Source organism: Maniola jurtina, chromosome 14 (genome assembly GCF_905333055.1).
Source record: "Maniola jurtina chromosome 14, ilManJurt1.1, whole genome shotgun sequence".
In the NCBI taxonomy this organism is placed as follows: domain Eukaryota; kingdom Metazoa; phylum Arthropoda; class Insecta; order Lepidoptera; family Nymphalidae; genus Maniola; species Maniola jurtina.
In genome coordinates, this window is record NC_060042.1 from 2451452 (window position 1) to 2467249 (window position 15798).

General features: G+C 34.1%; 1 protein-coding gene across 6 annotated transcripts in view; it reads left to right on the forward strand.

Annotated features, from left to right (window-relative positions):
- Positions 1-186: 186 nt before the first annotated feature.
- The window catches only part of LOC123871810, a 50237-nt gene continuing 34625 nt past the window's right edge, over positions 187-15798 (forward strand). For all 6 annotated transcript variants that reach the window (XM_045915775.1, XM_045915776.1, XM_045915778.1 and 3 more), the window contains exons 1-2: positions 187-576; positions 2105-2244. In XM_045915775.1, coding sequence (XP_045771731.1) covers positions 474-576; positions 2105-2244 — 243 coding nt within the window. In that variant the 5' untranslated portion in view covers positions 187-473. The remainder of the gene's footprint in view (positions 577-2104; positions 2245-15798) is intronic.

Below are 15798 nucleotides of genomic sequence, written 5' to 3' on the forward strand. Positions count from 1 at the left end.
CTAGGTTATTCTTAAATTAAATTAATTTTATTACATGTTTATATTTAAACCTATAAAAATCATTAAATCAATTCAGCAGATTATTTTTTATTAGTGAAATGTGTTTTTAACATATCAATTTATATACGAAATGCTACCTGCAGTAAAAAGATTAAAATAACAAAATAAATGGCAACCCTTTTTTTTCGTAATCTGTCATCAACGAAATTGAAAAATGGCGTTCTGTACAGCTGTGGATTGCGCAATTTAAATGTAAATGTGCCCGAAAACCATAATTTAATAGTATATTTTGTGTGTTAAAAATATTCCAATGTAAATTGTGCGTAGTTCAAATGGCTAGTATTGTATAGTGAATAAACTATTGAATTTTGTTGTTTGTGCAAACCAGTCAAAGATCGTGTATTTTTTGTGTTGTGATGTATTAAAATTATTAATAATGAAACGAAAAGTAATACGGCTGTGCAAATAATGTAATGATAATGGCTATAATATGGCTGATCTTATTTTTGGCCGCGACGAGTGTGTATTCAGTGCAAGGATTGCCTGTGGACCCAACGCCACAGACCTACCCGCACGGTGAGTCGATTTATCCAAAACCAATGTTTTCATCATTTACTATTTTATTCGTAACTTTTCTAAATCAATTTACTTTGCAAACGATGCTAATTGTTTACAAACGTAAGCAAGTAGCTAACTACTTTCAAGAAAAAGTTGTTAGAAAAAAATTCACTTAGGTATGACTTATTTCACTATATGTGGGTACTAAACTTAAAAATTAAGTATGTTCTCGAATACGTTTCACGAGCATCTAGAATCCGTGAGCAGCAAGTTTACAGAATATCTGTAAATAATCCTTTATTATACATAAGAATCACACATAAACAAAACTATTCTGCAATAAAAGTCAGGTAATTATCTCAACTGATTCTGCATGTGTAATTATTTTTCAATCAGCCTGGTAAGTATTATGTTCAGTACCCTCTAAAAGTGCAGAAAATATTCATAGTGCTTAAGTAATTATTTGTGATGATCACTTGATGGCCGAAGATAATAAGTCCAATAAACCTTGTTATTGTCTTGTTATAATAGTATCGAACTCCATGCATATAGATATTTGTTTTGATTACATTTATCATACTTACCTACTTCCAATTTTTAAATAGGTTATTTAACTTCTAAGTCTTAAATGAATGATAAAACAAATTATTTAAGTACGTAGTATGATTGAATGTTCAATTAGTAATATAAAATATAGTATTCTGTATTTTTATCTGAAAGCTGAATGATAATTAAAATTTTAACTGTGTAACTACTAGTCTATTATACAAGTAGGCATTATATGTATAGTTTGGCATTTTAAAGTTTTAGCTTTGAAAAGCTTATACAACTATCTGCACAACTTTGTATCCATAGATAAATTAAGAATGTGTGATGTACATTTTCAGTGCATTAGTATTCTTCATATTTCTCTTGCTCTTGAGGTCAGGCCACCTTGTACATAAGCATCAGGAATTTCTGTCTTGGGTTGTCATTGATAAGATGTTAAGGGCTTTAACATTAACCCCCCAGTCACATTGAACCACCATGTGACTGGGGGGTCTTCCTCTTCCTTCTGGTTTAATAGGGATAAGTACTGAAGTACTTTCTCTATTGGTAGTCATACTTCTGTATTGGGCTCCACATTGGCAAAGTGCATTGCCAATGTGGTTGGCACTACAAAAAGCCACCAATCAAGTGAAGAAGAAATGTCAAATGTGATCTATTAAATTGGTCAGTTCCAGTTAGTTCCTAGTTAATTCCATTCAAGTAAAATCCACACTCTGTTATAAATAACTTGCTGATGCTCGCGACTTTGTCTGTGTGGGTTTAGGTTTTTAAAACCGGGATAAAAAGGAGCCTTTCATCACTCTCAGCGTCATAACTATACCCATGCAAAAAACATGTCAATCCGTTGCTCTGTTGTGATGTGATTGAAGGGCAAACCAATAAAACAAACAAACACACTGTCACATTTATAATGTGGGTTGGGATCTTATTTTATATTTATGTTTTTTGTATGGGTATTTATGTAGATTGTTTTTATATATAAGTTCCATTGTTCCAGTTCCAGAAACAAATGGGTCATTATTTGAGGGATGGCGGGAGTCAAGTCTGTATGCAGCATTGCCAGCGCTGGTGCTGGTAATTACTGCTGTAGGACTGCTGGTCGGCTGCACTTGGTGCTATAGGCACAAAGACTGCAAGGTAAGAGTAGTCCTTAGCTGCGGCAATTTGAATTTTACAACCAATTTGATTATTTTACTAGCTAATGCCCACAAAATTGTCTTAAATGTTAACTGCTAAAATATTCAGTTGTACACAAAATACATTACATATTAGTTAACTTACTGATAGGTTTTTATTAGGATATTACTTATTATAAAAGTCATAAATTTATTTTACACACTGTCTCTGGCAGTTAGTTGTGTATGAGTAAAAGTTTCTGTATAAACAACTGTTGTACATAACTCATTATTTGATGAATAAATGATTTATTATGTTAAGTTAGAAATCCATATGAACATCCAAACAGTAGTTCTGGTATTAACCTAAACAAACACGAATTCAGTGCAGCCGGGGACTAATTTATAATAATATAACTACCTGATGCCGCGAATTTGTCTGTGGTCTGCGTGGATTTAGACTTTTAAAAATTCTGGGATAAAAAGCATTGCTTCATTGTGTCGTGATTGAAAAACAAACACACTTTTGCATTTATAATATAGGCAGTGATTAGTAGCAATGAGAACTTAGTCAAAAATGAATTCGCTTATTTGTATATTATTACTTGATATAGTTAAACTTTATTCCATTCACCTCTGAAATTAACAAATTAATTATTATCTAACATTTTCATCAAGAGTTGAATGTTGAATAACAAATCGTTTGTTTCCGAAACATACCGAAATTGCACTGTGCTAATTAAATAGCATGTCTTGTTTTCGTAATATTATGCGTAATCACGCCAATATAAGTTTCACTTAAATAATTTGAGCGACCTTCATCTATTCTCTCATTATAAACTTTGATAAGTTGAGGTGTTGGTTTCATAGTGCCCCTTGTATCATCCATACTTTCATTATATCCATCACTTTTCACTCAAACGATTTCAACGAAATTTGGCACCTACAAAACTTAAACTACCTAGAAGAGAACTAAGATACCCACTTTTCTTTTCTAGGAAAGAAAACCGAATTTTAAAATATGGATACAACAAAATAGCTCAAACTTATTAAAACTATCAAAGCTGTTATGCAACTCATTCCTAAACTTTGCTTCTCATCTATACTAATATTATAAAGAGGAAACCTTTGTATTTTTGTATGTTTGTATTGAATAGGCTCAAAAAATACTGGACCGATTTCAAAATTTCTTTTACCATTACTTAGAGGGATTCTTCCGAATCCGTATAGGCTATATTTTATCCCGGAAAATAGATAGGATTTTTCGTGGTAGTGTCCACCCGTGCGAAGCCGGGGCGGGTCGCTAGTTGAATTATACATTGTAATGTTATTCCTTTACATTGTAATATGTTTAGGAAAACTTTCAGTTGTCTGAAATGTGTCCTCGTAGGCTTCTTTAATTTTAATTTTTATCTTAATCTAGTTAGAACATAGAACACTAGTCTATTCTTTGTTTAACCTTAATGGAGTATAAATGGAGTACCTATCCATAAATGGAGTAACTGCCCATAAATGAAGTACCTAAATTCCATATTATATTTTGTTATACACTAAGTATTATGTATTAGTATAGAGGAAGACCTTTATAGTGACATAAGTTAAATTTAATCCGCACAGACAAACAGCTCCCGCAGGATAATTTTTCACGCATTTGTTATTCGATTGCGCCCAAAATTCAAAACTCATAAAACCCAGACCAAAGCCGCACAATCTCTACTAATAATAGTGACCTATAGAGTGCCATAAATAGTAGCTTTTTATTTGAGATTTCAGCATTGCACCAAAAAATATTGTAAGTAACAAAATCTCAGTTATTAGCTATTAAGAATCTTCAGTCACGCGAGCGAAGCCGCGGGTCATCGCTATTAATAAATAAACGTGTTTTGTTGCAGTTGCGTTGCGCCGTCTGTTCTGAGCCTTAATAGTGTAATGTTTGGCCAATATAATTTGGACTTCAATATTTAATCAGTTGCGGACGATGTGGGTTGACGCCCTGCCCGCGTTCCCCGCACCGGCCGTTATCACATTACGCGGCTTTAAAACCAATAATCGTCCAACTTTTAACTTAAAACAAGTTTACGTTTTATGAAAACATCCTGTTGACTGAAACGTGTTTTGTTGCAGTGGCATTGCGCCGTCTGTTCCGAGCCTTAATAGTGTAATGTTTGGCCAATATAAGTTGCACTTCAATATCTAATCAGTTGCGGACGATGTGGGTCGACGCTCTGCCCGCCCTCCTCGCACCGGCCGTTATCACATTATGCGGCTTTAAAGCCAATAATGGGCCAACTTTTATTATTGCTTGTGATTGCGCCCTTGACTGATAAGGCACCCATTCTTCATTGTCAACAGCATTGTTTTTGTTTTTCGACACGTAGGTACAATGTACCCCTCATTTTATCGTCTACCTTCGCTACCTTTCTTTACTTACAGAATTTTTCTTTTAATCTTTACAGGATTATTAGAATTAGGAGTTCCTTAGATGTATGCGTTCGTGCGTAGTTTATCCAATTGAGTTGAAACTTTGTACTATATTTTGCTCTGTGAAATATAAATGTTATCTATTCAAATAATGCTTTTAATTGTCGAAAGCTTTGAATGTAAGGACAATGGTTTAGAACAGATTTTTCTGAAAAAAAAAAATTGCCATAAAGAAACAATCGAATAAATTTTTTTCCTTTCCTTCAATTTGTAAATAAAAGCTTCGGGTGTAAGGACGATGCTTTTGGAACTGATTCTTCTAAAACCCCCAATTTTAATTCATGCAAATAATTTCTTACAATATAACAGCTGACCTTGAGACTGTTAGTATTATGTACAGTTAAAAGTATCGCTTTCATTTCAATTTAAATCGTCTGGTCCATGACGTAGTTGGCAACCTTCAATCGATAATCCATTCTTGTAAGAACCGCCGTAGTTATCAGGTTTCACGTCTGGGGGGTCAGTAACTGTACCCTGACTTGAGTTAATTAATCCATGACTGAGTCATTACCTCTGAAACGGACATATACAAGTACGCTGGCAAAGATGTGCCATACAAAATGACAGTTATTTTTTATGCCGATTTGAAGTGCCCCCACCTGAACCCTGCATCAATCATTATTACAATCACAATTTATTATTGTGTTTGGCTGAATTTATGGTATTCTTGTTGATAATATGAATAAATTATTTTTCTTTATTGTTGCAACAATGCATTGAAGCCATAGCGACAGTGTGTCGACCAATCATAGGTGATTGCGATCGTCACACTGTAGCTGTCATTACCTTAATCGAGCCCCGAAATTAATAAAATTGACACTTCGTGTCAAATGGTCTTCGTGTTGACAATATTAAGTTGACAGATGTATAATCAGTAATATTTAGTTATGAGTACGTCACATGACGCTCACTGCTGTTTATTTTTAATTTATTTTATTTTATTTTTAATGGAGACACACAGTATACAAACTAAACAATAGGTAACACAAACACAAAGCACATACACCACAACAGTCTCCAACGAAAGTTTACACATATTAAAACACACGATAGCTGGGTATAAAAATGTAGTACAGAAAATAGAAAAATTACTTAAAAATCAGTTATCAGCGCCAAAATAGCGAAAATCAAGTTGCTTCATAAACAGGTCGGCAATCGCAAGTCCAGCGTACTTGTTTTTAGTAGAGGTCAGTGGTTATTACCCAGGGGGCAGCCTGTGACATTACTCACGATATTTGGCAGCTTCAAGATCTATTCTTCGCTGTGATGCATCACGTCAGTGGACATAAAACATATCGAATGTTAATATTAGTCATTGAATGTTTATTTCGGTTTTTATTATCCGTCCGTGAATATGATATCGTTAAGATATATACTACCTTACCTGCCTACGTAGAAATATATATATATACATATATATATTTTTATTCAACAAACTTTGCTTCTTTTCTGGATTTATGACTTTTTCAGTGCCAAATAAGCAAGGTGCACTTTGTCAGTCTTAAGTAACCCGAAAAGAAAGTCATTTTGAATCGTCAAGTGAATTTACCACCGTACTTCGGAAATTAGCAATGCCCTTCCTATCGAGAAGAAGCAGTAAGGAACTCGACGGTTGCTCGTTAAAAAAATTACAATACATAGTTTCATATTAGCTTATTTATTTATGATGCCCTCGACTTCGTCCGCGTGGATTTAGGTTTTTAAACTGGAATAAAAAGGAGCGTCATTCTCCAAGTCATAAAGCATTTATGTAGATTGTTTTTATATAAGTTAGGTATAATGAGATAAGTTTCTAATTGTCTGTTTTAAATATCATACTATGACCTTGTTTTAATACCTACACATTTGGTCCAGTTCGTTCATGAGATTGATTAGTCATTTGCATTGTCTACGTTTTTTGTTTCGCGAAACCTAAGGCTATAGCCTCACCTTTTTTAGGTTTGTATTGAACCAGCTTATTCCCGCGTCTTCGTCCGCGTGGGCTACACAATTTTTAAACCCTATTTTACCCCCCTTAGAGGTTTCATTTTCAAGAATCCTTTTTTTTTCAGATGTCTACGTTATATATAATAACTATCTGCATGCCGAATTTCAGCCCGACCCGTCCAGTAGTTTGAGCTCTGCGTTGATAGATCAGTCGGTCAGCTTTTACTTTTATATACTTACTAGCTGATGCCCGCGACTTCGTTCGCGTGGGTGTAGGTTTTATAAAAATCCCGTGGGAACTCTTTGATTTTCCGGGATAAAAAGTAGCCTATGTGCTAATCCAGGGTATAATCTATCTCCATTCTAAATTTCAGCCCAGTACGTCCAGTAGTTTTTGCGTGAAGGAGTAACAAACACACACACATACACACAAATTTTCGCCTTTATAATATTAGTGTGATTAGTGTGATTGAAGGCCTTATAAAATTATTAACATCAGCATCAAGGCCTTTCTTGAAAGAAACAGAACAGATTGTAGATATTTTGGTTTGAAAGTTCAAGAAGTGAAATTTTTAACTCTTTGACAAGTTTGCTTTGAAAAAATCGTGCATAATCCCTAAGTCTGATCCAGCAGTAAGTGCTGTGTTTATCTTTGTGTTAAATCGATATAATCTATTGACTTCGTTCATATTCTGCACTTAATATATTACGCATAGTACAGGCTACCACCAGTTATGCGGTTAAAGTGTAATCTGTAAACACGTTTCCGCTACACACTTAATTATATCGACACATTAAGTACCTACTTATAAATTATAATGTTTCATATAATCTTTACTTATATATTTAATATTAGATGATGCCCGTGATTTCGTCCTCGTGGAATTATGTTTTAACAATCACTTGGAAACTTATTTTCCGAGATAAAAAGTATGCAAGCTCCAATATTCAAACTATCTCTGTACCAACTACCTACCAAGTAGGCGATGCTTGCTTCGTCCTTATGAAGTTAGGTTATAAAAATCTCGTGGGAACTCTTTGATTTTTCGGGGCTAAAAGTAGCCTATGTCCTTTCCCGGGATGCAAGCTATATCTGAACCAATCGTCAAAATCGGCCAAACGGCTCATCCGTTTGGCCGATTTTGACGACCTTGGAAAGCTAGCAGACAGATATACTTACTTTCGTTTTTATAATATTAAAGAAGTAGGTATGGCCATGGATATATTGCTTCCTCACGCAACCTTTAATCCTTTAAAAAATTTATCGTTTAGATTATACTATATTTATTGCTTTATTTATTTATTTTATTTATTTAAACAACTTTATTGTTACAAAATTACAAAGACAGAATATATGATACGCTTTATTGTACAGAATTTCGAAATTTCTATTTTACCCGCATTGTAGATTTTATAATGCGGAAGTTCACTACAAGCGCAGTAGTGGCGTTTTTAATTTTTAACTATCCCAGTTAAGCGCGCTGACCTAAATGATCTACCTTTATAACTGCTGTATTTTTTGGATAAAACAACTTGGCTCGGTGCACGTATCATTTTTTAATGGTACTGCATTCTGGCATTACCTTTTGTTTATTCTATGACTAGCTTATGCCCGCGACTTCCACCGCGTGGACTACACAAATTTAATACCCCTATTTTATCGTCTTAGGGCTTTTCCTTTTATATATTTTTAACCCCCGACCCAAGAAGAGGGGTGTTATAAGTTTGACGTGTGTATCTGTGTATCTGTCTGTGGCATCGTAGCTCCTAAACTAATGAACCAATTTTAATTTAGTTTTTTTTTGTTTGAAAGGTGGCTTGATCGAGAGTGTTCTTAGCTATAATCCAAGAAAATCCGTTCAGCCGTTTGAAAGTTATCAGCTCTTTTCTAGTTACTGTAACCTTCACTTGTCGGGGGTGTTATAAATTAATTTACACTTGTTATTTATTAGCCGCGATCGCTTGAAATATTGGATAGAAGCATGCGTTATTTTGCTCAAATCCATGATATACAAGGAACTACAAGTTTGCTATAGTTTGCCAAAGTAGACAAATCTGTATGTTTCAACTATGAACTGTTACAACGTGCAGCATGAAATATGCACAGCCTGAATTCCTGCAAGAAAAGCAACCAATACGCACTACCGCCACACCATTTTATTTTCTAAAATTTTTCACAGTTAAGTATTCAAATAACACTGTTAAAAATATAGTATCAAGATATTGTCTTCATTTATTAGTAGGTATTTTTTTGCATAAACAATAATTATAACAAGTTATATTTATATCTACTGTTGGCAACAACTCGTTCTCACGTTCGGTGTTGCTTGGTGTTGGTGGTTATGCTGTGGTCGTGACGTCAGAGCCCCCTCCATCGCGACGAAAAAGATGGCGCTAGGGCGAGGACGTGGCGTGGGACGACAAGCTTCAGTTGCTGTTTGCGCTCCAACCGATTTACATTGCATTATACGGGTTGATTTTACTATCTGAGACTTTAATTGTTTACATCAGAAGTGTGTAGTAACTTACGCTTTGAGGAAAAATCGGTCGAAACGCAAACGTACTTTTCCACCTAGAGGTCTTCAAGTGCCAGGACACCGTCGGCCGCGATGGAAACGTAATAAGGTATCTCGTAAAGATACCGAAACTGTGAGTACTTTGAATAATTATTAAAGATTAAGTGAATATGGTTTAAATTACTAAATCGTATTCTCAAACTTTTGTATAGTCAGGTGAGATAATTCGTTACTAAACTAAGTTGAAGGTATCAGCTAAAAGTCTGGCACGATTTAGTATTGCGTACAGTCTATAAGTGGTCCTCGTGGGAATAGTGATCGGTAAACGAAATTGTCTTTTAGTTCCAAATTCAAAGGAATATGTTTTAAAATGGTTAATTTTTAGTTTGTTCGAATTTTATTTTGGAACTAAATGTTAAATTCACGTTTGTCTCAACTTTTTTTTCGAACAAAATATTGTTTAAATTATAGTGGGTCAATTATTATAGTAGAATCAGTAATATACGTCCTTAGAAGATAATAATTTAAAAACGTGTGACGATTGAGCTTGTTATTTACATAGAAGTTTTTATAATAAAAATATTAAACATGTGGGTAGTATACGTGACGAACAAGTTAAAATGTTATAGTGGTAGTGGTAAAAGTAATCGAAGAATGTCTTAGGTTAGTCAAACTTCACAAGTGAAATGTTAGCTCAGATATAAATCATGATAACCAATCCCGAACTCGTATACTGAAATGAAATGAAATTTATTTATTTGCTGAATATCAGTTGTTGAGTTCAAAATTATAACTAAGCAGCGACCTTCATATTCTACTTCATAAGCATGCAAATATTTAATACTCATCAGGAATAGTCCGTACAAATAATCCTGATGAGACCAAAAAGTGAATTAATTTCTATGGTAACATGTCTCTTAATTAAATGTCAATATTAATATTATAATAATAAGTTATTATATTAATTGTAAGTAAATGTTACATAATATATGGGGTTAAAAAGTGTATATTTTTGATACATGTCACGAGGCGTTTATAGATACCGGAAGTAGTTGTCCGCGCATATCAAAATCGTTAGTAAAGGGATTTCAGTTTAAAAACATTTATTTATCAATAAAGAGCATAACAGTCCTTTTAGATATCAGGAATTACAGCTATTTACATTTACAATGGTAGGTACTTACGCACATGATATCAAGTATCCATTTTAGTACTTCATATTATCTACATTGAATAATTGTGTAGGTAAGTAATAACATCCATACGTTTACAATACTAGTTTTTAGGGAAGTTTTCGTGATTGTTCTTCTTTTAAAGCATAATTGGGAGTGTATATATCCTGTTATTATTTTCCTGATAGGAATACAAGTTTGAAGCGCGTACGAGTGACTTATATTTAGAATTTTCGTATCTTTATAGAGGTAATTCTTTATTCTTTCTTTATTTGCATTCATGTCTTACATCATAAATAAAAAAAATATCATAATATTACAACATGAAACCCCGTTGGGGCGTTGCAAAGTAAAACATATGTAAATAATCAAAGGTAATATTACAATTCTTATGAAATATGAAATATGAATAGCAAAAATTATGAATTAATTATATGGTCATTAAATAAAAAAAGGTCACATATAAATAAAGACTATGGGAGTTTTCAAATTATGTCCTATTATAATTAATCAGACTTTAAAAAAAAAAAGTACTTACAAATAAAAAGTGGTTAACAAAGTTATTACAATCTTCTTATATCGTATTATCGTATTATTGAGGTATATTCATTCAATAGTTCATGCACACTGTAGTAACATTTTTGGATTAGCCATTTTTTTAGTTTTGTTTAAATATTGTTTCTTTTGTTTCATCTATTATTATTGCTATACAGGTTATTTAAATCAGTAAATATTTAAAAAAGAGCCTTTGTTGCAGTTTTAAATAAGTACTGTACAGGTTTACCTTAGTGCTACCTAAGTAAATAATTAAGTAGATAGATAATAACTTTAAATTATTACAGTAAAGATTATTTACATATGAAGTTTTAGTTTTATTTTTTTTATATTCTGAGTGCTCATCGACATAGGCATCCCCTTTTCGATATAATATTCAATATACAATAGAATAGAATAGAATAGACTAGACTAGAATAGAATATGATATAATATAAAAGAATAGAATATAATATACGTAATAATTCAAGTAAACTTTTACAAATGCTTTTGAATCGTCAAAATAATTTACCATGCATTACAATATGATGTTTGACTAGAGCGTTATAATATTAGGGCGTACTTTTGGCATACAAGATGAATAATTTTACGTAAGGTTTCTATTTAAAGATAAAGCTGAATTTTTTTGTTGATACAAGGGTTTTTAGCAGAATTACAAAAAGGTAATAAAAAAAAAATGTGTCAACATTCCTTTTGATTCAATTGCGTTAAGCGAATTTATTTTTATGTTATAGGTATGTACCTATTAGGTACTAGGGAGTAATAACTTGCTTGGACGGAATGTAACAGAGTGATCCGATTTGGTTTACCCCCGAGAAAAGTAATGTAATAGTAGTAGACTCGCATACACATTGACCTCTGAAAGCATTTTAGCTATTTTTTGTACATCCAAACAGAGAACCGTTTTGTATACATGTACAAGTCAATTAGATTGAACTAGAACGAAGGTAAAAGGATTGTACATTATATTTTAATAAAATAGACACAGACAGACTAGTAACGATGAAAGTAATATTTCTCTTCAGAGTTAGAACTATTGCCTGTAGTCTGTTCAATTCAAAAGTTTTGTTGCATTTGTTGGGTACCTGCTTCAAAAACAAATAATAATTACGGATTGTGGTGTGTATAATATGATAATGAAGCTTTATTTAGTTTGTAAAGTTATAGTATATCATTAATAATGCAAATTAGAATAATATTTAAAAAATAACTATGATTTATGTTGGTAGTTAATACCTAATATTACAAATTTGGGTAAAAGCTTCACATTTGCGTTGAACAAAGAAATATTCTTGTCCGGATAGCTAAGTGGGTATTATTAACTTGAGAAATTCTCATTAAAAAGATTACAATAAGAGGGTAGACAAATGCAACATTTTTATGCTCTCAGCTGCAATTCTGTGCTATAATCAGGACGGGCCGAAAATAATAAAGAGTGACAGTAAGAGTATATTGTGCGAATAGAAATATTAAATAGCATACAGTGGCAGTAGATGAATTCCCTGCGCGAATGGACAGATGAATGAGTTAAAAAGAAAGTCTTGGTTTTGGCAGTGGCATGCATCGGTGTCGCTCATAATCCATGACTCTCTGTTTATCATTTTTAATTAGCCTAATAATTATTTGAGATAGCGTAATTTAATATTTGCATATATGGAATATGAAATACCAATTATTATTATTGTTTGATACTAGAGTAATTCATGAATTAAAATAGTTTGTGGGTTATAAGATTATATTTGGTGACCAACCCTCGTAATTAATAATGCAGTGAACTAGTGAAATCATTAATATAACTGCAGTTAAGATATTGATTAGTTTAACTTTACAATCAAATGATCCGTTTATAATAATAAAGCATTGATAGTTAAAATAAAATGGATGAGATCCAATATGATTCTTATGAGATCAAATACCTTGTATTATGGTGAACTAGGCACCGGTGATCCCTTGCGTGGATGCGCGGTAGATAAAGATAGTGTGGTGATTGCATACGTGGATGAATAGTGTCGGAGCACTGTGTGGGTGCACGATGCTATGGCATTGAGTAGTATGTGTTCAGAATTTAGTAAAGAATTTTGAGATTTAGTAAAGAGGTATGATCTGATTTTAATCGTGAGTGCTAATGCATTGCTTCTTTAAAGAATATTCATGGAGTATTAAAACCGTGTTGGCAAGGCTACCCTGTGTATTATGTTGAGTAATCTATTTAAAATTAAGTATGTATAGCAACATAATTGATACAGCGAGCCGTGATAAAATTTTGGAAGATTAATTAGTTGGAATATTGCACCATGGATATAAAATATCACATTGGAATACGATGCTTAAACTTGAAGGCGAACTTGGTACGCTTAAGTGAGTGAAATGCTCTTTAAGTGCAAGTGGTCTTCAAGTGATCTTCTACGATGCTTGACCTTGATGGCGAACTTGGTACGCTTAAGTGAGTGAAATGCTCTTTAAGTGCAAGTGGTCTTCAAGTGGTCTTTTATAATGCTTGGAACTTGATGGCGAACTTGGTACGCTTAAGTGAGCGAAATGCTCTTTAAGTGCAAGTGGTCTTCAAGTGGTCTTCTATGATGCTTGGAACTTGAAGGTGAACTTGGTACACTTAAGTGAGCGAAATGTTCTTTAAGTGCAAGTGGTCTTCAAGTGGTCTTCACCAACTTGGTACGCTTAAGTGAGCGAAATATTCTTTAAGTGCAAGTGGTCTTGACCAACTTGCTGCATTTAAGTGAGCGAAACGCTCTTTAAGTGCAGTTGGTTTTCAACTACGACAAATCTGGTCCCCTAAGTGTGGCAAAGTCCCTTTAGATGCGGTTGTATTGTTCTTTAAATTGAAAGCTGTTGTTGTGATGAGTGATAACGAATGGACAATATTCCTGGATCTTACGAGTACATAGTGGAGGTATCTTGTTAAGTTGCGAGCTGTCGTATGATTGTTAAGTGATAAGTGACAATGAATGGGCAATATTCCTTAGGAAGTTAGGAAGGATCCTTACAAGTAGGTAATGTGAATCAGGTGTTAACGGTTGTTTATTTTGCAGTAATTTTATCCCGACTCGTGGGGTGCCCGGGGCGGGCACCATGCAGCATGGCCGTGTTGGCAACAACTCGTTCTCACGTTCGGTGTTGCTTGGTGTTGGTGGTTATGCTGTGGTCGTGACGTCAGAGCCCCCTCCATCGCGACGAAAAAGATGGCGCTAGGGCGAGGACGTGGCGTGGGACGACAAGCTTCAGTTGCTGTTTGCGCTCCAACCGATTTACATTGCATTATACGGGTTGATTTTACTATCTGAGACTTTAATTGTTTACACTACCTACACTTTTCTTCGCCATAAAAGTACGGACAGTAATCCTAGTATGGTTTCAAGACAGTGTATTACATAAAGTAGTTTTATACATGGTCATGGTATCGCATTGTATGATTGTACGTACGGTTGGCGTGCGGATTATACGCTGGGGCTTGAGATGCACATTATTGATAATATTATTGATAACGGCGCGTTTTGTATTCACTATCCATTCTAAGGAACGGTACAATGAACTCTGTGTACGACATTCTACTATACGCAATACACATTATTTAAGTAGGTATATTGGTATAAATGCAAGTCTGCATATTCCTAACTACCCAGGTAGTCCCACTGACATATCATATTAAATGTGTCGTCTACTCTATTTTACGCTCTGAACTTTCCATATTACCAATTTTTAGAAAAAGAAATTTTGATCGCTGTAATAATAAGACAAACTGACTGACTGAAAATATATCAACAAGGAATTTGGGATCAGCTTATTGGATACTAAGCGCATATTAACATACAGCTTGAACTGCTGGCTGCTGGTTCTATAAACTTGAGATTTTGAATGTAGGTATGGGTACCATCAAGTCAAGAGTGAATAGGCATCTTCTAGTTAAGCGCGCTCCGTCTTAGGCTGCATGATCATTTGCCAGCAAGTCTGATAGCAGCCAAGCGCTAGCCTCCACTATAAGATAGGATTTTCAAATATTCCACCCTAATGAAGTAAGGGTGGATTAGGGTTATCTGTCCATCCAACTACTTACCGTTTTTAATATAATCCAGACATAATAAGTCTTTGTACTCTTCTACTTTTGACTCTCCCATGCAACTTGCTTCCAGTTGAGGCTACGAAGTCAACTCCAACGAGTTTTCATAAAAATACTTGGCAAAACGCCATCTAAGGACTTTAGGAGCGAAACTAGAGCAGCTGCAAATACGTTTTTGAGAACGAAATAGCGTACTGCAAGGAAAAAATAGTAGTACTCGGTACCATTTGCTACCTACATTTTAAGACGCATTACTAAGACCTAAGAAGCCGTCTCAAGTACCTACTTACTTGTTATTAAACCCTTCATACCCAACACAACAATTAATATTATGCAGTGCAGGCAACCTGTACTTCGCGCAAATATGTATGGTAAAGCGTGTTGTGATGAGGTCTGGTCTGCTTGTTGACTAGCTAGGCGTACACCAGGAAGTTTCTCTGCGCTGTTTTTTTTTAAATTTATACATGATGATGCAGCAGTATATGCCTATAATCTACTCTGTGGATGCAGCCTAAAATGGAGCGCGCTTGCCTAGAAGATGCCTATTCACCATACAATTCACTCTTCACTTGAAGGTGTACACCCATATTAAAATCAGAGGAAAAACTGATGCTGCAATGGCGTCGATATCCTACCTAGCGGTTCAAATAAAAATAAAAATGAGGCAAAAGCTTACACTAAAATATTTTTTTTACAAATTTTCTCTGAAACATCTAAATTCTAAATATTTGCATCACCTTACAAGTGCCTAAGTACATCCAGATATGGACCTGGCAATATGAACCCATTACCTAAATTGATTAGGTACCAAATAGAGGGTGAATAGATAATAGTTAAATGTGATACGATTTAGT